The sequence below is a fragment of the Liolophura sinensis genome, chromosome 1 (genome assembly GCF_032854445.1).
Source record: "Liolophura sinensis isolate JHLJ2023 chromosome 1, CUHK_Ljap_v2, whole genome shotgun sequence".
Classification (NCBI taxonomy): Eukaryota; Metazoa; Mollusca; class Polyplacophora; order Chitonida; family Chitonidae; genus Liolophura; species Liolophura sinensis.
The window spans coordinates 35,433,103-35,460,962 of NC_088295.1; the positions used below are offsets into that span (position 1 = coordinate 35,433,103).

The window sequence follows — 27,860 nt, forward strand, 5'->3', positions numbered from 1 at the left end:
GGCTATGCTGTTAGTCCAAACCGGTGCCATATTATATAGAGCCTATAATAATGCTCAACTAAACCGGTGCTTGCCCCTTGCATGTCACTATAATGTTTCCTTATTTCCAGTTGTGCTTTGATTACGTCACAATGCTCACCCTTATAAACGAGCGCCACACTGTTTAATACTAGCCCCGTGCAATGCACATACAGATCGCTATTGCTATTCCGTAAAGTTCGCATATTCAGTTCCATTTGCTCCACAAGGCTCACCCAAACTGGTACATCATCTAGGCCGACACTGTGCGTAGACCCATATCATTTCTCGTCCGGTTATAGACCTAATCGGCATTTGTTTACTTAGTTTTTTATTTGATTGGTGTTTTACGCCGTACTCAAGAATACTTCACTTACACGACGGTGGCCAGCATTACGATGGGAGGAAACCGGGTAGAGCCCGAGGGGAACCCACAGCCATCCGCAGGTAGCGGGCAGACTTTCCCACGTACGGCCGTAGAGGAAGCCAACATGAGCTGGACTTGAACTCACAGCGACCGCATTGGTGAGAGGCTCCTGTGTCATTACGCTGCGCTAACGCGCAAACCAACTGAGCAACGGAGGCCCCTAATCGGCATTTGAGATGTGGGCCTACGCACATTAGGGGCTCCATAAATATTGTACAGTTTTCATATGATTGCTGCGTGATTATGAAAGGAATATTTACATAAAGTATAATTCGTTTCAATTTACTTTAAAAGCTTTGTTCCGTGACCGATGAATAGGCTATGTGCGGCCTATATAATACCATACGACAATAAATATCTATCACGTCTCACTCTCAACAAATTGCTCATTGTGCAATATATTTATCATATAAGCAAATGTAGAACGCCTTCACATATCGGCCTTAATTTTTTTTTTTTTTTTTTAGGTTGAAGGTCCGCAGACACTCGGCCAACATTCACGGTAACAGCTATTCGATGATATTTAATTTATCGGTTGTATATGCCTGCCGAAAGGCGTCTGTGATTACCTCCCATGCTTCAGCGGTACCAATGTGCTTTGTGTACGATTAGTTCCCGCGGAATTGGAGAGGTTGTTGGGTCGGATCGTACGATTTGAAGAAGTATGCGGCCCAGAAAGCGAGCCAAAGAGGGCCATGATGCGGCGGAACAACAGTTCGAAACAGTACAGGCTGATCATGAACTGTTCTTGCAAGCTTTTGAGAGTAAGCCATGTGTTTGTGTAAGGCTGTTTGCCCTGTGTTATAAAGGGGACGGTCATGGTTGGATGTACAGTGATCCTTTCGGCCCAGTGACGCCGTGGCCTTAAAATAGTTTAAAACATGGCCTTAATATGTGGCTACTTGACCTGCGAAATACCGGATCACATCATGTCAATTTTACCCAATCAATTTTACCAGAGTAACCCATAGTCTTGTATCTGGAATTACAATCCCAATGATCGTATTAATGCCCCTGGTTTTTCTGTGTTGTTTTTTTTTTTTTCAGAACCCACCCAGATCTATAGATATCTCCGCACACGTAACGCTGTGTCTGTGAGTATGGTTTGTTACAGTTTCATTTAGTACTTTAGTTTAGTTTAGTATAGTATTTTAAGCTTCTGTTATTTAAAAGATATCTCAAAAACTAGTGATAACAATCATTATAATGGGGTGTTGAATCAATTTCTCTATTTTGACATTTCAGCCTATTTTCTTAACTCGAAATCTGTGGTATATGAAACACAGACGATCTCTCAACAACACGAAAAGGTGAGATTTTTGTTCAGTATAGCACAAAGAGGCTTATAATGTGCATGTATCTTAGTTAAGTATTAACATATATGGAGAAAGTGTGAGTATGTAATTATTTGTGCATCAAAAAGTTCGTTTATCTGTTCTCTACTAGCTTAGAACTAAACTTTGACAGGTTGCTTATTTAGCGGTGAATAGCCCTGTCAAATTCTATAAGGAAGTAGCAAAGCTATTGGTGCATGGTATTCAGTGAAGTCGCATATTGATGTACATATTGAAGGAAATGTTAATCTCATATTAATATCAGAGGATGTTAAATGTGATCTTAATGGTTTAGGTTATGGCATTCTTGTTATGTTGGCCAGGAATGTTTTCTGTATCAAATGAATAAAAACTCTCTGAATACCTCAATGATAAGCCATTTCCTGTATAAAAGAGATCATCTGATGTACTTAATCTTTTGGTATATATAGATTTTAGGAAAAACTGGAATGGCTGTAGTAATTGGTTTCACTTGACAGATAGGTAGAGGTTTTCAAAATTTCATTTATCTGGCATATCAGATGGAGCAGTTCATTTGAATTGTTCCTTAATATTATTTGGATGTAAAAATGTTAAAAATCTGGTAATTAAAACTGACAGCATCAAGATGTCATCTGCTTAAATTAACAGACAAGCAAGCAGAGATGTTTGTACTGATCAGGCACCAGGATCATGAAATGATCTTGATCTTAGGTCAGAATTTTAGTTATTAAATGTGGTGTGCTCTTTCGCGTTATTTTATTTGAAATTTATTCTACAAAAACCTACCCAGAATTTATGTTGTCAGGCAATATTTTGACTCTGTTTCATCAGAAATAACAATTTTAAAGTGGTGTGAAATTTTGACTTAAGCCTAAGATCGCTTTGTGATCCTGGGGCCAGCCTCTCAGACAGCTTGACATTATTCTGTAAACATTGTAATCCATAATACATGAGAAGACAGATAAATATTATTTAAATGTAAATATTTGCTTAAGGCCAAGAGATTGAGTGGTGGTCACATTTGATTTAGTACTTCTCAGTGATCAAGATCTAATGCAGTCTGGCATGTCACATTTAATTTCGCACTCTAAGAGGGCTATTGAGTTTTGTAAGCTGTTAAAAGTGGAATTGTATTTTTAACACACGTCAAATGTGTCCAGTCTTGTCAAATGTGCCAGTATGTAGACCCTAGCTAGGAACCAAAAGGGGTAGGGTGCAAAGGTACATTCTTTAAAAAAAATGACAAACGACAATTCTCACTGTCTGTCAGTTACTGTTGTGACTGACCAGAAAGTGTCTTAGGTTAGTGGCAGGGTGCGGCATCGCTGTAAAAATACCTAGCTAGAGGTATATAGTGTATAAAAAGTCCACTAAAGAATATTTATTTAAAATCCATGATATAAACTAGTTCAAAAAGAGGTACAGGTTGTCTGATTCAGTTATGGTTTACAGAGGTTGCACACATAGGTTTAATCAGTAAAGGTGACTCAGTGTCTTTGAGACGCTATATTAAGACAATATAAAATGGGAAAGATCGGGTCAAGAAAGAGAAAAAATGAAGATAACAAGCTGATTTTTTTTATTTTGGAGAATTTCTTAATCACAGCAAAAGTCAGGGCTATTTTTATTTTTTTATTTTTTTGGTAGTGGGGGAAAAAGTATTGTGCACCTGCCCTTGTACTGGTCTTTCTATGTCTTGTGTAGACTTATGAGACCCTAATGATTCTGCTTACTCTTGAGTTACCCGACCACAATTCTAATATGCAAGAGACTAAGCTAAATATGTTTATGCATCCCAAGAACTGGTGTTCAGTCAGTTAACTTTTACTGTATTCAACATATTCAACCCATTTTGAATTTAAAAATATTGAAAAGACATTTTTGCAGTAGTATATCATCCTCCCTTTCAAAGAAACCTCAGTTCACCTTTTTTAAGATCAGTACAACGTTCAGAATCAAGAAAAATGAATAATTTAATCATGAACCAAATTTTGGGTCAAATGTAGTAAATGTAGAATCATAAACTTGGCCTAAATTTTTCGTCTCAAACCTGATTTCAAGTGTGTACTGTTTAGCACATGCCCTGGGCACAGATCATGCTTTTGTTGCAGACTTACAATTATTTACATTAAATATTTGGTAAGACTCTTGAGATAGGTTGCTAGGCTATCTCAATGTTTTCCCATTGTAATGAACAGAAATTGACCTACCAATGAGTAACTTGGTTATTATTTGGTATACTTCACTCAACTGTGCAGAAAAGAAACACTTAGTATTGTGGAAACTTCTGTTTAATCATTAGTCAGTGCTGCCCATTGCTTTATTAATAAAGAGTATATACCTTACTGTACTAGCATTCATCAATGGGGTAGCTGTGAGTTCAAGTCCAGCTCATGCTGACTTCCTCTCCTGTCAGCAGCCTGCAGATAGTCATGTGTTTCCCCCAGCCTCTGCCCAATTTTGTCCCATCATAATGCTACCCACTCTCAAACAAGTGAAATATTTGAGTACGGCCTAAAATAGCAATGAAATAAAAAAAATAATCTCATACTGACAAACAAACATGCTCAGCTGTTACAGTAACACACATAAATAAGTTTATTGATGACTTGAGCTCCATTTGTTTGGTTCTTTTCTGCAGGTGATTTACCAGATAACCCTTAGGGGACACTTGTTTTTGCCTTCTTTTGGAGGCCTGTTCAGTCCAACTAAAGAATAGATGAGTAACTTCATCAAGGTGAATCTACAAAAATAATAAATTTGCAAGACAAAGTATGTTGAGCTCTGTTCACAGAGGAAAATTAAAAAGGACCCTGCTGGAGAATGTCTGAATTGAGGTAGTAAGCCATGAAAATCACTATATCACTCATGCTGGCTTCCTCTCTGGTCATAAGTGGGAAGGTCCTCCAGCAACCTGCGGATGGTCGTAGGTTTCCCAGGGCTCTGCCGGGTTTCCTCCCACCATAATGCTGTCTGCCGTCATGTAAGTGAAATATTCTTGAGTACGGCATAAAACATCAATCAAATAAATAAATAAATATCATTATATCAATTTTGACACATTAAACCTGAAAACCTTTTCAGGACAATTTCCCAGAAACAAAGTTACTAGAACCAATGTGTGCTTGTCATTTGAAAGGATTTCCTAATGTTGTAAAGTATAATATATATATAAATTTTTTGCCTTTGACCAGTGAGGTCAAATGGTTAGTCCAGCTCTTGGTAGCCTTATTAAAGCTGAGAGTTTGGTGGTGATTTCCACATGGCAGGTTCTCATGTGTGGATCTACAAATATGAGTGTCCCTATGCATGACTCGGTTAGCTCTACAGGAAAGGAAGAAAGAACTTGCTATACCCAGAAGTCTTGTTTGAATTTTGCTGTTACTATGCCATAGTCAGATGCCATGTGAAATCAGAAATAATTTAGAAACTATTTAGAAGCTTCATTAAATTGTGCCGATATGCTACATAATTATGTTGACGTGACACTCAATGATTTTATGGAGAAAAACTGTAATGTCGCTTGAAAACTGCTGCAGTGGAAGTTTATGGCCTCGGATTGCAGTTAATTTTACAGTTATTTAGATATTAACATTCATTGCCGCTGAGCAATCCCTATAAAAACGCTCCTTTAGCCAGTTAATTGTCAACCGACTCGTGAGAAATTACTGCACCGATAAAATTTCAAGGGACCATGAAGGGTGAAATTTTTTAGATTGAGCCGCGCAAGAGAGGTTTTGAGGTGTCAGATCGACAACCTGACGGAGACATTTGACACCACCTGTGAAGGTGTATGTATCCGCCTCAACTAAAACTCACCAGAACGTACCATGTGGTAAACGTTCGTAGCTTATCCCGTAGAATGACACCCAAAAAAGAGAACAGTAGACCCCCCCCCCCCCCACCAAATAATAAATCCCAGAAAAATGGTGTTAAAGTAGCTGAAACTACAGTAGCCCGAACCAGAAGTAGGTAATGGTAATTGTGGTCTTGATTCTTTTTTTCAGTTCCATGAAATGAAACCATTTTTGGAAGATAGAGTATAGGGTCGTGTCCATCGTGCAACTCGAACCTGGCCCACTGGGAAAGTGGAAATTTGCAGCCGGTTAATTGTTACAAATTGTCTTTTTCTGTCATCGCCATACCCAGAATCCAAACAAATCATACACTTTATAAAAAAACAAACATGATCGGCCATGAATTGGATGTGCATGTAGCCGTCATTTGACGAAGGTCATTTAAAGCCGTCAAGGAAAACGTTAAGGTCTGCAATGGTTTACGTTTGACCGATTTGTGCCGGAAAGACGCATGATTAGTTAACTTCTATTAGGGTAAGGTGTAATTCTTGCCTTGCATGTTGAAGTCGGTCAGCTGTTGATGATGTGTGTGTGTGTTTACCTGACTTTTCCAAGGCCAAAAGTGATCGTGTAGCCATAGTAACGTCCCCGAATCACTAGTCTACCTGTATGGCTTCTAAAAGGCAATGAGTACAAGACGCGGTTTATGAGACGGTTTATGTTATTTGGTCATAATGGGAATAGTTAAATTTAATAGAATTGATATTTTTCCAGAGGATAAATATTGCATGCTTGGGTCATGGTTTAAAGGACAAATTGTTAGTGCTTCATGTTAAGATGCAAGGTGATGAACCTTTTTTTTTCTTTTTCTGTACGTTATTTGGGAGTTGTGTTACTTCATGGTAATCTAGCTCTACTTGACGCTCCTTTCTCTCCAATATGATTTTGACGTTACCACACCGCACTGTATAGTGGTTTCAAAATCATATCGGAGCCACGGTGCCGTAAATGGTAATCGTGCTTTGAACAATAAACACGAGAACTTGGATTTTGTAGGAAAGTATCCACTTTATTTTGGCGGGCATGAAATCAAGAACAACCCAACATGGATGGGAGGATATAATTATTATAGTTACACGGATGATATTCTAATAATCATTTTTTGGAAGCGTCACCTGTCCATTGAATGCTACATTGGTGTCAAGGTGGATAAATGTACATGCTCCAGCCCTCCTCTAATTTAATGCTGAAGTGAAAGTGAAAGCGACGTTGAGAAGGCCTCCAAATCGGTTGTTTCTATCGAATCATTTGCCATGCAGGAAGAGCATTTCATATTCTTTGAAATGTTACTCTTTATCTGTATATATATACATTTATATATAGTATACATTTGGTTGTAATGTGAAGAATTATAAAATGCCGTGATAGACTCGTGAAGTCCCATATGTGAGTTGGTGTAGGCTTGACGTCCCTATATGTAAAAAAACAGCGTGGAATTGTACATTAGTTTTGGGCGATTAATCCTTAAGTAGGACACAAAATGTCTGGGAGAACTGTCATCTCCCCTGATCTTTATATACCACACACGCGAACTTCACCAAATCTGTTTTATGCCAATTTCGGTGGCCGCCTGAGCATTTGGAGATAATGTGTATTGCGTATATTCCATTTCAGTTGTACTACTGGCTCGGTTTCACGGACGACTGGTCGTGTAAATATGCCTCTACATATATGGAACACGCAGCCTTATAAGTCAAGATCAGGGATTGCACGTGGTACTGTTGCCAACGTGCAAATTAAATATCGACAGCTGAAAACTCTTAGTTAATAGTGAATATAAAGAAATAGTGGGAATATATTTAAAGTAAAAATGAAATGAACAGAATTCATGGACGCGTGTAAAAAGCACATGACATGCATGCCGACGTTATTGGTCACTTCGAAATGCCGGACATTCCTGTAAAATTATTGTCATTTGTATGTAGTATTACTCGCTACTCTGCTCCGGCCTTCATTATAGCATCAGAGTATACTAGTATAATATTAGATCATGATGTGTAACCCGTCTGTGGATGCTCATTTTGTCGAAGAAAAGAATGCATTGTAAAAACGGCCAAACTTTTGTCGTCGTGATTCCTATAGTGGACAGTCACGAGTTGGAATTCTGAGACCATCATTTTTGTATCCTCCTTTGGCGCCACATCCTGTAGGCATAGACCAATACTTCAGTAATGACTATACATGTCGGCTGTATCAGAAATGAAGTGGACTAAATAATGAAATGTTAGGTGAATATCACAGCAGTAATGTAATAGTATAGCCTACAGTGTATACACACTGTAAGACATCCAGTTTTCGTGCGTTTGGAGTTCTGAAGCAAATCGGTACCTTTATAGTTCATTGAATTAGTCCGTCGTGTATCCATACATCACATGCTGTATGCTCTAAAGTTTTCCGTATGTATGAGTATAAACCAAAGCTTTTACACATATGTACGAATTGTTATACTCAGAAGATTTCAGAATATGTATAATTATTTTTTTCATATTTTTATGTAATGAGGCATAAATAATGAAATGTTAGGTGAATATCACAGCAGCTATTACAATATCAAGACGGCTTGTCATACTGTTCATTCTCTGAGAAATAGAAGCATCCGGTGTATACATACATGTAATTAAACGATCAAAGAACCACTGACGTAAACACATGCATAAATGATTATTGAGTCGCATTAGGGGGGCCTCCGTGGCGCAGTTGTTTAGCGCGCTAACGCAGCGTAATGACCCGGGAGACTCTCACCAATGCGGTCGCTGTGAGTTCAAGTCCAGCTTATGTTGGCTTTCTCTCCAGCCGTACGTGGGAAGGTCTGTCAGCAACTTGCGGATAGTCGTGGCTTTCCCCCGGGCTCTGCCCGGTTTCCTTCCACCATAATGCTGGCCGCCGTCGAATAAATGAAATATTCTTGAGTGCGGCGTTAAACACCAACCAAATTAATTAATAAATGAGTAGCATTGGTGTCGAGAAATTGGATGAGATAACATACTTCAGCTACAATGTCTGCTAATCTATCGCAAAAGCATATGTATTATTGAAATATTCAAAAAAGTCATTTTCGTGACATTCTGGATAGAAATTTTCAACCAATTTATATTTAGATGTCTATAAGCCACACGGTAGTTCCCGCATTTAAACCATTGAAGAGAGGTAGTGGTAAATGCACGTGTTATGTGTGGTGTCAAGTGATCGTACATGCCAATGAAAAATATCGTTTCCATAACGCTGTCGGTATATAGGGGACTAAATAAGTTGTACCATTTGTCGCCACCGATCGATATAACAGCGCGTGCGCTCGTTTTATCCGTGGAAGCGACTGTTAAAATCCCTCGATATGCTGATGCGTCTGTTATATATAGGCCAGCCTCTAAACCGGAAAAGAACGCAATCGTATTTGTTGTAATTTAGAGTTGCTTAATTTTGTTTAATGTTTTTCTTCTCTGAAAGAAAGAAAAAACGAGTTTGTGTAAGTAGGCCAGCCACTACATATCAATCGAAGGATACACGATATAATAGATGTACTCATAAACATATAATCTGAGTGAAGGCGATATCTTGTGAGTGAACAAACGTGTAACACGTATATACCAACACATCGGATATAGGACTTGTGTATATAGCATAATAGCTGTATAGGCCTACATGTTTGTGTACCGGTAGGTGAACTGTTGCGTGTGGGACCGTGTAGAGTCCGCCGACTCCATAGATTTTAACGGCTGGATTGGCACTGATGTAATATGCTTACAGGCCCACAAGGCGGGCAGAATAGGGAAAAGTCCATTTACAAGTGCATCCTTTATTACCTTGTGCAATGCAAATCCACTAGTACACTATACGTATAACTTAGGAACATTTACCGGAAGCATATACATGCAAGGGGAATGTACAGATTTGTGTGTGCATGAGTGGTGTTGGTTTAGGTTGCCTAAGCCTATAAGCCGTAGGTCCAAAAACACAGTCGACGTTTGCGATGTCGACCTGAGGCCAGATAATTTCGTTTTAAATTTGAATGTACATTTGAACTGGGTTTCGCCCAGTTAAGAAACAACAAAATATAAGAATGCTGTTTTTCCTCGTAGCATACTGTGGTTAACACAAGGAGTCCTACATTTGCATGGGGGCCTACAACGAGACCTGAGGACGGAGATTTTAAGTTTTTTTTTTCTAGTGTAGGCCTAGGCCTATCTCACTGTTATGTACAGGGCTCTTCCCATACATCATCCATGTGCTGTATTTAAATTGTACTTCTTCGATCTCAGGTGTCAACACATGTTGAATTGCTCACGGAACACAGGTTGAAGTATAGATACAAAATTGAATACCGACCGTAGGCTTGCCATTAATCCAAACGTGTGCTTGTTGGCGGAGGCCTACTTTTGTAACCTCATGTCATAAATTTACACGTCACCGCAGGCATTTAAAACGTTGTTGTGCCGAAGTTGTCGTTGCCGAGAAAGCACGACGTACATGACGCATTTCAAGGTAACGTTTTGCCTTTTTTTTTTTTTTCGATTTATTAAAATAAAAGATGCCGCGATTTTCTGAAGCCAGAAGCCATACTTGGTCCGTGCACCTGCCGACTCGTGGGTCGGCTGCTTGGTCATTTCAGTCTATTTAAGTTATACAAAACATCGGACAAATAAAGTGTGGCATGCATGGCTTTTGCTAGGTAAATATTGTATTGTGGACAAGCGTTCAGCGTTCAACGTTCAAAGCCGAAAGTTCAGTGTGCATGAAGGCCCAAACCGAGATCACGTAGATCTAGATATGTTCACGTGCTCTTCCGGCATGGAGTATTTTGATTTATCGGTTGTGTTAGCCTGGCAAGGGAGCAGTCAGTGATTTCATAGTGTTCCTACATATTAGTTTGGAAGGGGCTTCCCTTGAGGGGATCGAATCTGGCATTGGGTTTTATTGAAAACTGAATGTTTTTTTCCCCCCTTTGTTGTTGAGAAAATCTGAAGAACTATCACACAGCAATTGACATCTTGTTTTGTAATGTTATTTGTCCAAAATTATATTTATATATGTTTTGTCACCAGGAAAAAGTTCAGTATAGACTCTATCTTGGAGAAGACAGAAGCAAAGCAAAAGGCTTCCCAAGCAAGGTGAATGGGTTATTTTAGATTTGCATTATATTCTTCTCTTGTGTTCAAGCAATGACAGAGATTTATAGATGCAAGTTGCAGTTCATATGAAACAATACTGCCACTTGAAAATCCTGGATTAGGAAACAAATCCTAAACTATGTTTGACTAATGTATAACCTGACTTGAATGTTCAGCTTAGTTCTGATGACAAAATGCATGCAAATACATATAATATCAAATTAAACTGTACTCATTTTATTGACGTTATATACACTACATGCCAGAACATGCTTGATGAGCAGAAACAGTATGGTGATGTGAAAGTTTGTTCTATAGAATATTTTTGATTAGTTACAGATCAGAATGCATGAACATCCTCTTCACTGGTTTTATGGACAAACATGGTAGGTTATCCTGTTTTAAATATTTTTTATGACTTAATCAGTATATTGTTTTATGTGTTAATGAAAAGTAAAATAGGTAATCTTACTGTTGTTCAGATGAATCTTTTGTTATCTTCACTTTTGCAAGTGTTTTGTTCGGAGGTATTTAAAATATTGTTGAAAAAATGCAATTCTAGGAATTATGAGTTTCGATGTTCGAAAATCCTGGCAATGTCATTGCTTTACGGCACATGCAAAATTGAAAAATATTCATAAAAGATCACTTTTATTCATTGAATTACTATTGAAAACTCATTGAACTAAATATTTTAGGAAATTAGTCCTCATTTGTGGATAATATTATTTATTGTACGTACCTTCTTGAAAACCACTGATTAGTTCTCCAGTGCCAGAAAGCATCGTAACTGCACAAAGGGATGTTGCCATGCATGTTTTCATGTGTTACTATCAGTGAAGCAGTGATTGCTTTGCAAAGAATATTAATGAATGTTATTGACAGAATGTAAGAAACATTTGTTGCCTTTTCCAGCATTCAAAACAGATGGTGATAGGATTGATGTGGAGGCTTGTTTGCTGAAAATGTGCCACAAGAAAAGAAAGGTTTGAATTCAAATTAATCCTTATATTGTTTTGATAATCAAGTGCACCATAAGGATAAACATAACATATTTTGCGTGGCTTCATACATTGGTAACTCTTGTATCAGTCTGGTAAAAACTGTATAAAACTCCTTTTTTTCTTATTAACTTTGTCACGTTCCTAACTTTGAAATTTTCCTCCACCTGTAATTTGACTTTTGTTTAAGTAAATTATTATTGAGTATATTAGAGTACTTTATAGTTTATTGATGTATATATTTGATTTGTGCTCTACTCCAGAATATTTCACTTATATGATTGAGGCCACCTTTATGGTGGGATAAAGGTTGGGAAAAGCTCATCCATAGGTTGCTGGCATACGTTCCCACGTACGACCAGAGATGAAGTCCATCTCAGCTGGCCTTGAACTCCACTACTGCATTGGTGAGAGGCTTCGGAGCCATTATGCTGCGCTAGTACATTAAACCACTCAGTATATTTGTGGGTCATATTGATTCGAAAACATACTGTCACATTATAGCTGCTTTGATATTATTGTAGTTAGGTGTCCTATCTATTTGTCGGTGACATGATGCACCATGGTAAATTCTGCTACAATGTGACTGTTCTGCAGTAATGATACTGAAATGAATGTTGAAGCCTTGATTCGATCAATTGGTGATTGAAGATAAGCCCTTGTGTCTCTCTTCTATAGGAAGTTTCATCTCCTCAGCAGACAAGTTTAGGTAAGGTACAAGTATGTGTCAACCCTAGTCCTCATAACCCAGACCTCCCTGATCCTATCTCCGTGGGACCCGAAAACTTTCAGAACAACAACGGCCATTCTGTCAAGTCCGATGTGCTTGTGATCCGGGTGTCGTGCCCGGTAAGACGATCTCTGCCCAACGGGTTGTGTAATGGGGATGCTCTGGATTCAGGTGAGCTCACAACATGTGGGAGTTACTCAGCATCAGCTTCACCCATAAGTTTGAAAATTTAAAGACTAGGCCAATTGAAAAGTACCAGCCGTGAGCTTGTAGAGCAGTGTACCGTAATGTGGGAGTTGAAAGTACCTTGTGCTTGCTTGTTATTATTCCTTGGCCCGTTCTGGCTTACCCATCGCTAGTACTGATCCAGAGGTGGTGTTGTAGTGGTGTGCTTCAATCCATCTGTCTATTTTATATGCAGCATCTTCTGGGACTCGAGTGAAATCATATATACCAAACTTAGGCAACACATCCATAGAGGTATAAGTGACCTTGACCTAGTTCTTTAAGGTCATTGTAGGTTGTTCAAGTTATACTTCAACATGTGATCAACTTGTAAACATTTATCTCTCACAGTCATATTTGACTTTAGGGAAGAACGTTATACATTTATTATTGTGACCTTGACCCATTTTTTCAAAGGTAATAAGGACTGGGGTATCCATTTTTTATATTGTTTTCTAAACACTTTCTTGAACTGTTTAACACATGTATATCCAACTGTAGCACAACCTTGGGAAAGAGCCTTTCTAATGTTAAGTGACCTTGACCTTTTTTTTAAAACCATGAGGAACAGTACATGTATTTCCTTAGTACACTTCATCTCTAAACATCCTTAGCGATTTATTTATTTTCAGTGGCCTTGCTCTATTTTCAAAGGTCACCATGGTCAGTATAGTAATTTAATGGTTAAGACACCATGGACTATGAAAGGGATGATAGCCTATTTACACACCAACCTAATTATGTTGAAGAACCCTATTGGAAGTTGTGCTGCACCCAGATGCTGTGGTGCATTTACTTCCTAGTAAGAAAAAGGCCTAAATGATACCATTAATACTGTTGTCCGACTGTAGTTATGTCGAGAATATTTGATTGATTGTATTTTGTTTCTTAAAAGTCTGTTTAGGGATTTAAGAAAATTTACTGTTGTCAGCCGATTGGGTAAAACCCTGATATATTTTGAGTAACCTTGATGTCCTTAAGTCCATCAGGTAAATAGGTACGATCATATATCTTGTATGTAAGTCATTAGTTTCAAAACATTCTGGTAATAATATATAAAGATAAATGTCAATCCCTGTATGAATGGTGTTGTATATTGTTAAATTCAGGTTTGGTTGGTTACTATTTGCTTTTCTGTTGTATCCTGATGTCATCAGAGGAACCTCAAACAAAGAGAAGACGAAATGGCAGAACATCTCCGTTTGAGGAAGATGTGCTGCTGTTTGGCTCAGAACTAGTCATTTATGATCGTCACAAGCGATGTCAGCTGACAGATGGAGAGTATGAAATGGCCCTCCGCGATCTCGGCACAAAGGCCTTGCCTAAGAAACAGGCAACCTGGGAGACAGTTTTGGACGGCAAGGTCTCCCATTCTTTTGATCCACTATGACCCACTCTTATTTTATGTGTAAAATACACACACCTTCAGGAGATTGCAAATAAGCAAGAAATTTATTGTGTAAAAATACCTCACAGTTTTTTTTGTTTTGTTTTTTTTTTCTCCACTACTGACTGGTTTTAAATGTTTGGATACATGGTTTTGTATTTTTTATTATCCACTTTTCAAGGAAAAAGAATAAAAGTGAAGATTGAAGTTGATTTCTGAGTGTTAAATATTTCCAGTGACTTTATGTATAATAGTACTATGGTACTATTTAGTACTTACCTTGATGTTATTGCCCAAATGACATATTAATAGTAAGAATTTATTTCATATCCCCTTGCAGAGCGTAGGACCATTTGAGGTTTTTAACAGAGGGCCGACATTAAAGTTCACGCTGGTGTGGAAGGATGTGGTGGAGAATGAGCAAGGAGTGGAGAGGACAAGCACTAGGAATCATTATAATAATCATTGTATAAATAACAGTATAGCCAGAGATGGCAAAGGTGAGACATCCAGGCCAGTGTGTCAACATCTAGTTTGGTCATGCTCAGCATTTTGCACTCTAGCACAGGACAGAAATAAGCAAGCTATATTATATGTTTTTTCCTTAAAGCATACACGAAATGCATAGCACCCCATTCAGTGGTCACCTCAGAGTTTTACTGTCATCATTGACATTGGTCTGCCAGCAACCTGCGGATGTTTGTGGGCTTCTCCCAGGCTCTGCTTTCCTCCTATCATAATGCTGTCAGCCGTTTTATAAGTGAAATATTCTTGACTAAGGTGTGAAACACCAATCAAATAATCATTGACGTTGAACTGTTGCATGTATGATTTAAGCATGTAATAGTATTCAGCATTATACATGCCCACCAACACACCTGTCTTAGTGGAACCAAATTTTGATAGCCACTCTGTCCGTGTTATGTTCCATTTGATGTGCAATCAAGTTAATGGCATGGAATAATTCGGTTTGCTGAACATATTCATATTTTGTGAATATGTCACAATTAATGTTAATGTATTTAATGCTTCACAAAGCACCTGTTCTCATATTACATATATTGTCTGGTAAAGTAATTTCATGAGATTAACAGGGCTCAGTTTTAACTGTTGTCCGGTCGTCTTAGGTGACTGAAATGTCCAGCGGGCAACTGTAAATGCCTCATTAGACAACCAAAAAATTGCTTCTACTGTAAAATCAAACACCGGCTGGTAGGCCTTTGGCATAAGTCAACGAGCTCTGTAGCGGTGAATGCCCACTCTCCAGATGTTAAAACAGTCTGTCCTCATTAAAGTCTGGCAGTCATCGTATCTGGACTCAACCTTCTTTTGACATCAAGTACCGCCATTCAGACAACAAGCTTAGTTTATCTGCTTTATGGCCTGTTCTTTGTTGGCAAACTGGACAAGCTCACTGGACTCCTGCCCCGTTATTCCCCGGTGACGACGACGTCACATTACACACGGCGCCCTTTAAGTTTTTACAACCGTATGTGTCGCACTCAAATTAACCGTGTCTGAATTTAGAAGTCAATAATACTTCTGTTCCTTGTGTGTAAACTTAAGTTCAGAAACTTGAATGCTGACTGTTATGGACATTTCATTTCAATTTGGAAGAGAAAAGCCTTTTAAACTTGCTACGTTGGTTCACAGGCTCCTGCACTACATTGTAATATGAAAGTTTGGAGGCATGGGGTCTAGAAACTAGCTACAATGTGTAATGTACATTAGGTGTGGAATGAATATAAAAAATACAGAAATGTTACACTTAAAACGTAACATTGTACACATTTTACTAGAACAGTTTGGCAAATATTTTTAAAAGAAAAAAATGTATATGTGTTTTTAGAGCTACACCCATAACTGATAAGCCTACAAGCCTGAACACTGTTAACTAGTTTCTGCTTTTCTCTTTCTGATCAGTCTAAAAAGTCAGCAGGAGGTTGAGTAGATGTGTTTGTCTTTAGAAATTGGTAGCTTACCCAAGGCTTACTATTGTTGCCTTTGTGGCACAAAGAATGAAGACGGCTGGTAAGCTGATCTTTTAATAAGCTCACATGGTGTGAAAAGGCCTCACAAGTTCAAAGTGTCTTATTAAAAGCCTACGATTTCATCTCTGTCATAACTAACCGCTGTCCTGTGATAATTGATGCTAATCTTTAAGGATAATAGTTGCAGTGTTTTGTACTGTCACTTCTATGACAAAATCTGTAAGTGAACGTTTGCAGTAGTTTCACTTTCACCCGCATGCGGCAGCAACAAACATGCTACATGCGCAGAGACAGTAAAATCACTCCGCTGCGCATACGGACGAGTCTATTTTTTCCGCGGCCAAAACATCTACACACGCACATGTGTGAAAATGTAAAAGAGTGTGTTGAACATCTATTTGGACAACGACAACGTGCAGTTCCATCCGCTAGCCTACAATATGTGACGATATTTGCAGAATGTGAATGAACCGCAGCCAAACCGAAGATAGACTACAGTGGAGAAAACAGCGCTAGAAAAGTTACGAGAATAATCAACGGGTATGAAAGTTCCAGATGTCATGGTTATCAAGATGCCAGCCATGGTTGCGGTTTGATAGGGACAGACAGCTTATGTTTTGCACAGTATGTGAAAAACATGCAGCAGCAGCAGATCGAAACTTCACCAAGTTGGTTGTTCATTGCGTGTAGAAAGCTTAAAAGTGCACGAGCTGAGCAGAGTTCATGCCAATTTCTTGCAGGCTGCTGAAGCAGCCTCTGTACAGCATGGATGTACCCCTGTTGAGAGGGCAGTCAGAAAAATGAACAAGATGGCCCTTCGGAAATTGACAATTTTATTCAGAACATCTCATGTCGTCGCCAAGCATTGTCAGCCGTTTACCGACTACGTGTGGATGAGCAAATTAGACCAGAAAAAGGGACTGGAGATAGGAGAGTCCTACCTCATTGATGTGAAGTGCAGAGAACTTGCAGAATTTTGGAAAGACATCAGTATTAAGTATGGTGAAGAGTGTTCAAATTTCATGGCACTCGTAGAATCGGTGGTCACCTTCCCTGCCCATTCAGTGGAATGAGAGAGCGGATTTAGTCTCCGGAAAAAGGTGAAGTCAGACGAGGAGTTCCCTCAACACTGACACCCGAAAAGATGTTTGACCCTGAGCCAGCTATATATCACTGGAACAATTTGTCAAGCAGGAAACGGGGGCCACTCCAGCCTCCATACAGAAAGGCTACGACAGAAGTCTTATCTGAACATGACACCGAGAGTGAGACAGAGAGCGATAGCTGCATATTCCAGGATCCATAATCCAGTTTCTTTTCCAAATTTGAAAGCCTACCTTTTCTAGAAAAGCACAATCGCCCAAGGGCTATTACATTGCTTATATTAGCATATGTATTTCACTTATGACATTAAGACACTACCTGGGCCTGTTTTGTGTTGATCATATTCGTATTTATTATTTTTTAAACCCCTATCAGAAGACAAGGAGTGTGATCTGTACACCTACATCTATACTGCCTACAGTCTTGCTTATCGTATGTCAGACATGGAATGTTATTAGCAGACCTAGATTTTGTTTCAGGAGTGGTTAGGTGTGGGAGTGTGATAGTTCGCCTCGTGTTTGAAGGCCTGGTCACCCAATAAATCTCTTGATTTTACAAACTGCTAAACCTTGCTGTTTGTTGGTTGTTCACTTAACTGGAGTTTTGTGTCACATCAAGGATTGCTGGTTGGTGGTTTTAATACCTATTTGGGAAGGTATATGTATTTCATTGAAAATGTTGAGACATACATGTTAGAACAACCAAATTGTGTGAGGGCAACCTCAAAGTCGGGTCATCCTTAAAATTGAGCGGTGATTAAAATTCAAGTTTTGTTTCTGTCCAGGCTACCTCAGGGATATACCATCCAGCAGATCACTGAACAATTCACACTCGTCACCAAAGAAACGACTACGTATATTTTATCAGTTTATGTACAACAACAACACGAGGCAGCAGACAGAGGCCAGGGAAGACCTGAGGTGTCCCTGGTGCTCCATCAACTCGGGGACCTTATACAGTCTACTCAAACACCTCCGACTGTGCCACAGCAGATTCACCTTCAACTATGTGGTCAGTAAGATTATTTATGTGCTACAACTACCTTTTCGCCTCGCTTGGCTTTCAGCATGAAGGGGATAGTGCAACCACTGGTTGACCCGTACCAGTAAAATGACTCGGGCGGAACATTTTATTTGCCTTCGGTAAGGCGTCTCAGTGAAGCAGCACTAAATAAAAGAGCGGTGCAGCAAGGAGGCACATTACATGATCACTAAGGATATTCTTTGTAGTCATATGACTGAAAAATTGTTAAGTACGACATTAAACCCCCAAGCAAAAGAGAAAAAAAAAAGATACCTTTTTACAGATTTCAAACGATTGGCTGAAGGTTGGATTGGATTGGCAACTGTGGGTCTTAAGTCATACTCGCATTTTAATATTCCTGATTAAAATGTTTGTGAAAAAACACATGTACCTTGTATGTCATTAAGAATCCTTGTTAAACTTTTTCTTATTTTCATGGATGATGGAGTCCTGTTTACATCTCTTTTTTTTATTTATTTATTTATTTATTTGATTTGTGTTATACACCGTACTAAAGAATATTTCACTTATACGATAGCGGCCAGCATTATGGTGTTGGCAGACCTTCCTACTTACAGTCTTTTTATTTAATTTTATTCTTTTATAACTGACGTTCCTATCTCTTTTTTTTTTGCACTGGAAGGAGATCCACTGTCCTTCGTTATCATTTGAGATAGTATGGAAGACTTATTATTTTTGATGTTGCGAGATGGTAAATATGTTTTAAGAAATATTTTATCATTGTTAAAGTGTTTTTGTGTCTTAAAACCTACATAACAAGAAAATTTTACCTATATAAATTTCATTCCAAGATATTGTCGGGGACATTTCATTGTTATCAGTATATCCCATTGTTTAAGGATGGAAAGATGATGCGAATTGTATTTATAGAGGATTGTTTTGTTTTGAAGCCTCATCCTAAGGGTGCTAGGATAGACGTGTCCATCAATGAGCGGTACGATGGCTCCTACGTGGGCAACCCTCAGGATCTCCATTCCCACGTGGGCTACGCCTTCAGCCGAAATGGCCCTGTCCGTAGAACACCCGTCACCCATGTCATCGTCTACAGGTGCATTGTCCAGGTTGACAGTTGTGTGTGTGTGTGTGTGTGTTAGGGGTGGGAGAGGCATGGGAAACAGTGTGGTGTATAAAGTGCAACTGGAGTTCCCTTGAGAAAAATCTGTGCAGTTGACTGCTTGGTGCATGATTGCACGCTAACCGTGAAAAGAATCCCTGGTCTTAGTTTGTTCATAGTTTCCTCTGTTTAACCCACAGTTCAGTAATTTTTTCATTGTCATTTGTACAAGCATTTTGTACTGTTATAGTTCAGTTTAATTCAAGATTACAACCTGAAGTGGAATAGGTTGCCTGTCAACAATTTCTCATGACAGATTCTTGTTACTTCTAGAAATGGTTTGTGGCTGAATATTTATCAGTCAAACTTTTTTGGGTTCTCTTGACATTCAGGTTGTGTAACCTGTACATAGGCAGAACGCGATCCTTGCCATAATATGTTGCCTGCGTTTCCTTTACAAGTGGCTACCCAAATGGCTACCAGGTAAAAAAGTATTTTATGAGCACATGGGTTCGAACATTCTTGTCGTTTCATACTATTGTGTTTATAACCTGCTCAGACAGCATGAAAGTATTACTGTTTTTCCTCCCCTCAGACCAAAGCGTCACGAGCCATACCTGGCTGAATTTCTGGAGCCAGAGTCTGAGAACCGGCCCAGCAGGCAGCTGTTACAGGGCCACAACAGGTATGTGCAGGTCAGCTTCTCTGACTGACAATCATGATCACTTGACATGGAAATTCACTTCAGACATTAGGAATAAAATTAAGCATTAAATTTCATGAAAGGTGATTAATTTTGAACCATATTGTATTAATCTACCAAATGACATTGAAGTTTTTATAACTAATTTTTTTGATGATCCTGTTTCATTGTTTGTGCAACAAAACATTGGGACTGTTGTTGTCCACTCTATTTAAGATATCAGTTTACACTTTATTGTTGCCCCTCTCACGTGTCTGTGACACTTGTCTGATGTGTTACTGTTACTCTTTTGCTTAATGTCTTACTGTTACACTTGTCTGTGTCACTGTTACTCTTGCTTAATGTGTTTTCCCCCTGTTTCAGGTTGTACTTCCACACCAGCACCTGTCAGCCTATCAAACCCTGGGAAATAGATTACGACAGTGAGAACGAAGAGGACCCAGAATGGCTCCGACAAAAAACCATTAACGTAAGAGCATCCTGTCACAAAGACTGTGTTCAAACTGCTGGTACACTAGTATAGTATGACAGGCTTTTCATAGATAACAGCTTTTAGGTTTATTCATGGGTTTTGAAGTATTAGTTAACAGTGTCATCATGACTGACAGATGCATAGATAACGTAATAATTGGTGCAGATGCAACCTGAGCGAAAATGTTTGTGATTCCCTCTCGGGCCTTAGTTGCAATATTTGGTTAATTATTTGATTGGTGTTAAACACTGTGGACAAGAATCTTTCACTTGTATGACTGTGGCCAGTGGGGATGAGGCAAAGCACACGACCCTCCACAGGTTGCTGGCAGACCTTCCCATGGACAATCGAAGAGGGAGCCAGCATCAGCTGGTTTTGAACTCACAGCTACCACATAGAATTATAGGATACAGAATAAGTATACGAAGACCTACATGTGATGGAGATATGTTCTGTTCACAGATGATAGATGACTTCTCTGATGTGAATGAAGGGGAAAAAGAGCTCATGAAACTATGGAACGTCCATGTTATGAAACACAAGTAAGTGTTTTTTTTTTGTTGTTTCTTGCACCTAGAGAAAGGCTGCAGTTAAGTGCCTTATAATAATTAAGTGATTGTTAAGAGCATCTGCTTAGTGAGTTTGAGACCTTTAGACACCTTGATACAATTCTGTCGTGGATATCAGCATATGGGCAGGCCAAGTGCTGGTTATCCCCGTGTCCATATACTGTGTATACTTCATTGTCATGTAAGAGTTGGGGTCTCTAGGAAGGAATGCTGTCATGTAAGAGCTAGGGGCTCTAGTGTGGAATGCTGTCATGTAAGTGAAATTTAGTACTGCTTTCAACATCAGTGACAGCAAACAAAAGCCTGAAATGCATAGGCACTTGACTACTATTTATACAATGTTCCTTTTATGCATGGATTGTAGTGTTGCATACCAGACTCTCATAACCGTGGTCCATGATATAAGTACATTTGTATTGTGTGGTTTTTTCATGTAATTACTGATCATTACTGATGTGGACATTCTAACTTTTCATGCATTTCAGTTACATATCAGACTGCCAGTTGCCCGTGGCTTGCAAGGAGTTTGTTGCTGAGCATGGACCAAGTATAATACAGAGAAAACTATGCAAGAATTTTTTATTGCACTTAGTAAACTTGTTTGACTTTAGTTTGATTCGACCTGAAGTGGTGCACAGGACATATGCTATGTTACAAAACCTGAGAGAAGAGATGGGTGTGGATGAATGAGGAGCCAGGGAAAGCAGCACAGTGTGACTGCAGCAAAACCGTGGAATATGGATCACAGAGACACCAGTTAAGGGTTGTGTTTGAGCTGAGAAACCATGGTTGTCAAGAACATTGTGGAGCCCGTTAGAATTATTTTTTCGTGTGATGGACTGCAAGTCCTTGCACAAGAACCAGTACACATTTAGGAATGTGTCGTCAGTTTTTACAAGGAAATTTCTCTGACTTAATAGTGTTTTTGTGGGATGAAATTGGTAAAAAAATGAATAATGTTTATTGGAAATGAGGCCATGGGTCGCAGAAGTTTATCCTGAGGGATTACTTTTGTGATAGCATGAAGAGAGTGGGCAGAGCTTAAGCAGAAGTGGAAAAGTTTCTTAACAGAGGAGTAAAAAGTGTCCGAGAATTGTGTGAAATACCATATTGTAGATGTGTGAATGTTGATGGCAGAAATTGTTCATCCAATGAGAACTGATCGACAGATTAAGAAGAATTATACAAGCATTGAGAAGAAGTGGACAGCTAGTCAGTTTTGTGTGTGGCTTGGAGTGCCAGGTGATATTGAAGGACGGAGACGTGTAACTGTTGTGCCAGTCACAGGTCATTCAAATGAGGAATTGTGGACATTTGCATAAGGTACTGATATTGTTTCTTCGTTTGGAGTATGTAAATTCTTTTTCTCCAAGAGTATGCTCAAGACTGATCCCAGAACACCGTGATTTCCTGAATATGTCTTGTTTATACCTCGCTCAAATGTAACTTCCTGAGAAATGAACTTCAAAATCATTTAAGGCGAAGATAGTTACTGACTTGGTTCCAGACTTTTACTTGAGTTAAATGTAAGGAAGAGGTTGAATTCAGCAGGAGATGTTAAATGTGCAACCTGTCATAGGAGTAGTGTGTCTTTGTCTATTATCAGAACAGGAGTGAAATGACTGATGCATATTGCAGTCAGTTTTCAGGTACAGCTAATACCAGTTAAAGTTTTGGTGTCGAATGATACCATCATCAAGGAAAACCAAATCTCTAATAGGTAAACCAGTCGTGAGGTGTAACCAAGGTTACACATGCAGCTATATGGTGCGACAAAGTGAAGAGTGCAGCGAAGACGGGCACAACTGGCTGCATGGTACCACAAAGTGGATACTGCGACAAAGATAGGCACAGTCAGCATGGTACCCCCTAGTAAACAGTACAACCAAACAGGCATAACCATCTTAATGGTGCCGCCAGTTGAGGAGTAAAATCAGAGACAGACAACCAACAGCATGGTGCCCGCCAATCACACAGTACAACCAAACAGGCACAACCATCTTTATGGTGCCACCAGTTGAGGAGTAAAATCAGAGAGACTAAACCAACAGCATGGTGCCCCCCAATTAGACAGTACAACCAAACATGCATAACCATCTTTATGGTGCCACCAGTTGAGGAGTAAAATCAGAGACAGACAACCAACAGCATGGTGCCCCCAATTAGACAGTACAGCCAAACAGGCACGACCATCTTTATGGTGCCACCAGTTGAGGAGTAAAATCAGAGAGACTTAACCAACAACATGGTGCCCCCCCAGTTAGACCGTACAACCAATCAGGCATAACCATCTGCATGGTTTCCACCACGTGGAGAAGACAAGTTTTGTGCTGGGATCTTGGACTTTAGAGCAAAGTTATGAGTTAAATTGAACCTGGGACTTAATATGCAAAAGAAGTGGTGTGATGGTTAATGCCTGGTGTTAATTCCATCAGCAAAATACCTCAACACAAACTGTGCCATACTGGGATCAGTTGTGTATTCGATGCGGCATTCCAGCAAATCCTGCCATCGCTTATGACCACTGGCTGTGACTTCTCTGCTCTCATAGTTCATCCTCAAAATGGCATGCCCACACCTACATCACATTGTTCAGGTGGTAACTCAGGAAGCAACACTTCCACCTTTAACCTTTGTCCTATTTTTTTAAATCACCCACATGTACAGGTTACATGGGTTTATAGTAGATGTGGTGGTACACTGTCATGGCTGACACAGCCTCAGTTTAATTTGTTTATTGACCAACATTACCAGTATATTGTACACATGATCATCATGAAGAAACGTTCATTAAGGGTTCAAGTTACACTTACAGTTAGCTGTGGCAAGCAGCTCTATAGGTCACCTGGTTGGTCAGTCTGTGTGTTGGTTGGACCAAATGTTGTGTTCTTGAATGCAAAACCATGACTTTCTGTGGATGTCTTGAGTGTTGCAAATTTGCATTTTGTTTAAAAGTCTGACAAGTTTTTCTTCATCTTGTCTGGAATTCTTCATCAGATCTGCTGGTGTATGTATAGATATTTTGTGGGTTCATTTTACCTCTTGCCTGTCATTTTGCATTGGAAAATGTCTGCTATTTTCATGTATATCTACTTGATTGAAATCAGATGTGACTAAGTCCATCTTTTTGTTAATCAGTCCAGTTTTTGACATCCTGTCTTTTAACATGGGCCCCATATCTTTTGGTATGGGCCATTCATTGGACGAAGGGCTCGGTGAAAGGCGTAAAACAATAATGTCGTGGCTATTGCAGATTTATTCTTGATTTCCTAACAATGTTAAAAAAAAAAGAAGTGTGAGTTTAAGCACTGATTATTCCATACATGAATAAAGAAGGTCTGGTGTCAAACTATCAAATAATGGTTAAGTTTATGTAACACTGCTCTTACAAAGTTTAAGGTCAAATTTTGTAAATCCACTTATAAATCAGTAAACCTCTGTCGAAAGCAAATTCCAGATATGCCCAATTTCCCACAGTGCAGATTGGCTGGTCAGAGCATCGTTGTGCAGATTAATGAAAAAAAATCTCCTCTGACATTTGTCATTTACAAAGGGTGTCTGCGTGGATCATTTTCAGAGGACATTGTCCTGGTTCATTTTCGGAGGGAACCTGCCAGGGTTATTTTGGGTGGTCATGTGGCAATGTCTGATATTTACCTGGCAGGATATACTCAGGGATGCTTGGTTCCTTGCCAAAAACAAACCATTTGGTTAACAATCATGAACAGATATACATCTGAACATCCATATTCATGATAGGAGATGTAAGATCAGATTAGCCATTTTAAGATATTTTTTATCTCGTTTTTATATCTTTCTTACAGTACCAGATTGTCATATTATTATTTAATAGCACTTAAGATAACCTTTTTAGCTGTGAAAAGTAGGTAGGTGCACATTGTATCATTCTGCATAAGGCTGAAAACTAACGAAGTTTTGTAAAAGTGGCTCCTGATATTGTTGCTTTGAAATCTGGGGAATGAAATGCCTAAGGATGATCTTGCATTGAGTTCTAGATAATGACAGTATCTGATATTTTTAGGTACTAAAACCAACAAATTTAGAGCATGGCAATGTGCTGTAGATATTAAAGATTTGCAGCATCTTGCACCTCTGCTTGCTCCCTACATTGACAAAGGCTAATTGTTTTATGAACATGTAGGATTTGGATATTGATTTATGTCTTTGATTGGTGTTTTTATGGTGTAATGGGTCAGGTTTGTGGGTGGAGATAGCTGGAGTAAACCAGCACTATTTACCAGAAATACCTAACAAACCTCATGTTTCCCAGCTGCAGCCAGACCAGTAAGCTGGTCACATGGTCACAATGGTTGATCTGTTGTTTCATGATGCTGTAGCGGACTAATCCAACAAGAAATCAGATGCGGATATTTATGTACACAAATAATAATGCTAGATGCTATCGTGTAATATCTTAAAAAATATTTATTAATGTTTGCCTATGTCATACACTCATAAAAAAAGGATGCAGGCAATATGCAGACCCTGCTCATCAAAGTGACTTTAACCCTTTATTAACTTGGACCACACTAATTTAAATTGGTGCTTTACAGACAGAATGAATCTTTTTTTTTTTTTCAATGTCAGAGGCAGGGGTATAAAAATAAAACTTAAAAATCATCTAATCTGTTGGAAGTGAGGACTGTTGTGATCATTTTTCTTGTTAAGGAAATACTTACATGATCAGAAAGCCTTAACGTATAGGAACATCCTAAAAGCATTAAGATTGGACAGAAGAAAAAGGTGGATTTTCAGTGTTACATTTATTCCATATTTGTTCCAAAATTGTCGCTTTAGTCAAAATTGTAACATAATTAACATTATCCAAGTTCAATGTTTTATTCTGGTACTTAAGGTGGTCTTTGTGTCAGCGTCTTTGTATAACAAGGCCTGCAATGAGAATGATACCTTAACAGGTACAGAAGGTTAATGTACGTAGTAATGTTAGTCGCGCATTACAACAGTTTACAAATTACAACTGCCAGTCAACTGTAGGTCTAATTGCTGTTACCTTGCAGAGTTATATGTTAGTTTTTTTTTTTTTCATGTTACAGTACATGTAATGGCATGGTTGCCTGAGTTTCATATAACATCACAAGATCACTGTACTTTCACTTGAGTCATGACTGATTCATTATTCATGCAAACTTCAGCACATGTACACGGCCGGCAATTTTACTCAGGAAAAACTCTGCGAGCAACAGTTTGATGGAATATGGTAGAGTATTGTATCGGTATAAACCTGGTACAAGTATAAGCTGAAAGTACTACACTTCTCACTAGTGTCAGAGTGAAGTGAAATCATCACCCAGGAAATAAGGTCTGGTGTAAGGGAAATGGTATGACTTGACTTAAGTGTTCAGGTTGTAGAGGTACAGCTCTTCTCACATGGAATAGAATGACTGTGTATATTACAGTAGCAGTATAACAATACCAGCTGCATGTATATCGTGGCTATAAAGGAGGAAGTGGAAAATGTTCATTTTTGTCAAATATCCTCAGAATCGATTGGTCAGGTTGTGGTAAAGAAGCTAACACACCTCTTCTCCAAGATATGTCTGTCGTATTGCCAGTGTGATGTTAAACCCTTATGGTTCATCCATTATGTTTCTACGTGTTGAGCATTTCTCCTTAATTTCTGTCCGTCTTTACATAGGAATTGAGGATGACATAAGCTGGCATGATAAATTGAAAAGATATACATTATGTGACTAATGTTCAACTACCTGCTTACAGTAGTAGTGTTAAACATTTTCAGATACATGTATCTGTCCTTTGTTAAGTAAATTTAGTGTAGTTATTTTTTGACACAATATCTAACCTGCTAGTTGTTTGTTGACCTGGAAAGTCCATGTTCTCTTTGGTCTTGTTGCTGTTTGGATTAATACACTTAATACAGATGTAAAGTCAGTGGTGAATCAACTAGTTTGCTAGTGGTGTGCTAGTGGTTTGCCAGTGGTTGGCTGGTGGTGTACCAGTGGTTGCTAGCAGTTTACCGGTAAATGCTATCAGCCACCTGCCACATTGTTGTACCAGGGCCGTCTTCTTATCACATAAAGGATATACACCACAGTATTTTTAATGCAGACAAAGTGTATTGCAAAGTGTTAAATGTACAGGACACACAATTCATTGTTCACAGATGCCATGTATGCTTGTAATTTGATTTCTAGGGAATGTACATTGTATATTTGAGTAACATTAGCATTTAATTTAATGCATATCTTTTGAATATGGCCTACTTGAGAAGGCCCTGTTTTATGCTTAACATGTTAGCACTGTTACTATACTTTAAAATTTAAGAGAAAAGAATTCAGTTTGACATTGTAATCAGATGTCCAAACAGCTTTGGAGCTATGTATAAAGTGTATATAAATTATGAGACCAGGGACCATTTGCATGCATCAGATCAGTTTGGTTTGGCATCACCAATTGCTGCTGTTTCTTCATTTTTATAGTCTGTTCTTATTATGGTCACTTGTGAATCTGTATGAAAAAAGAAATTTGCACATTTTCATTTTTGATATGTATATTTAAATAAGTATCTAAATGGAGGAGGCTTGTGTGATAGAGAGATAAGCTGATAAGGTGGGAAGGGCCTGTAAATTGACAAAGTTTGTCAAAGTTTGAAAGTAAACATAAGAAGGGCAAAGTTATGGGTTGCTATTTTGAAATTGCAGAGGGGGAAGTGTACAGAGCTTAAAATATTTACATTTTATGATTTAGAATCCATGTGTGTTTGAGGGTTGTTTTATCATTTTATGCACAAACTGTAATCATTCAGAAATAAACAATTTGTGGCCAAGCAATATGAAGGAATGTGCAAGACTCAATTT

At 38.7% G+C, this 27,860-nt stretch overlaps 1 protein-coding gene across 4 annotated transcripts; it reads left to right on the plus strand.

The window, feature by feature from the left end:
* Window positions 1-1,072: 1,072 nt before the first annotated feature.
* On the plus strand, window positions 1,073-27,835 carry LOC135468518 (polycomb protein suz12-like). 4 transcript variants are annotated; one of them, XM_064746813.1, is made up of 15 exons: window positions 1,073-1,209; window positions 1,493-1,539; window positions 1,691-1,755; window positions 10,658-10,723; window positions 11,057-11,109; window positions 11,639-11,709; window positions 12,403-12,625; window positions 13,837-14,042; window positions 14,407-14,566; window positions 17,946-18,172; window positions 19,096-19,253; window positions 19,855-19,944; window positions 20,326-20,431; window positions 20,897-20,976; window positions 21,489-27,835. In XM_064746813.1, exons 1-15 carry the CDS (start codon window positions 1,110-1,112, stop codon window positions 21,691-21,693), a joined length of 1,857 nt encoding a protein of 618 aa, XP_064602883.1. In that variant the 5' UTR covers window positions 1,073-1,109; the 3' UTR covers window positions 21,694-27,835. The 4 variants fall into 4 exon arrangements, with proteins under 4 accessions (XP_064602883.1, XP_064602892.1, XP_064602900.1 ...); XM_064746822.1 differs by having other exon boundaries at window positions 11,063-11,109; XM_064746830.1 differs by lacking the exon at window positions 1,691-1,755.
* The last annotated feature ends 25 nt before the right edge of the window (window positions 27,836-27,860 follow it).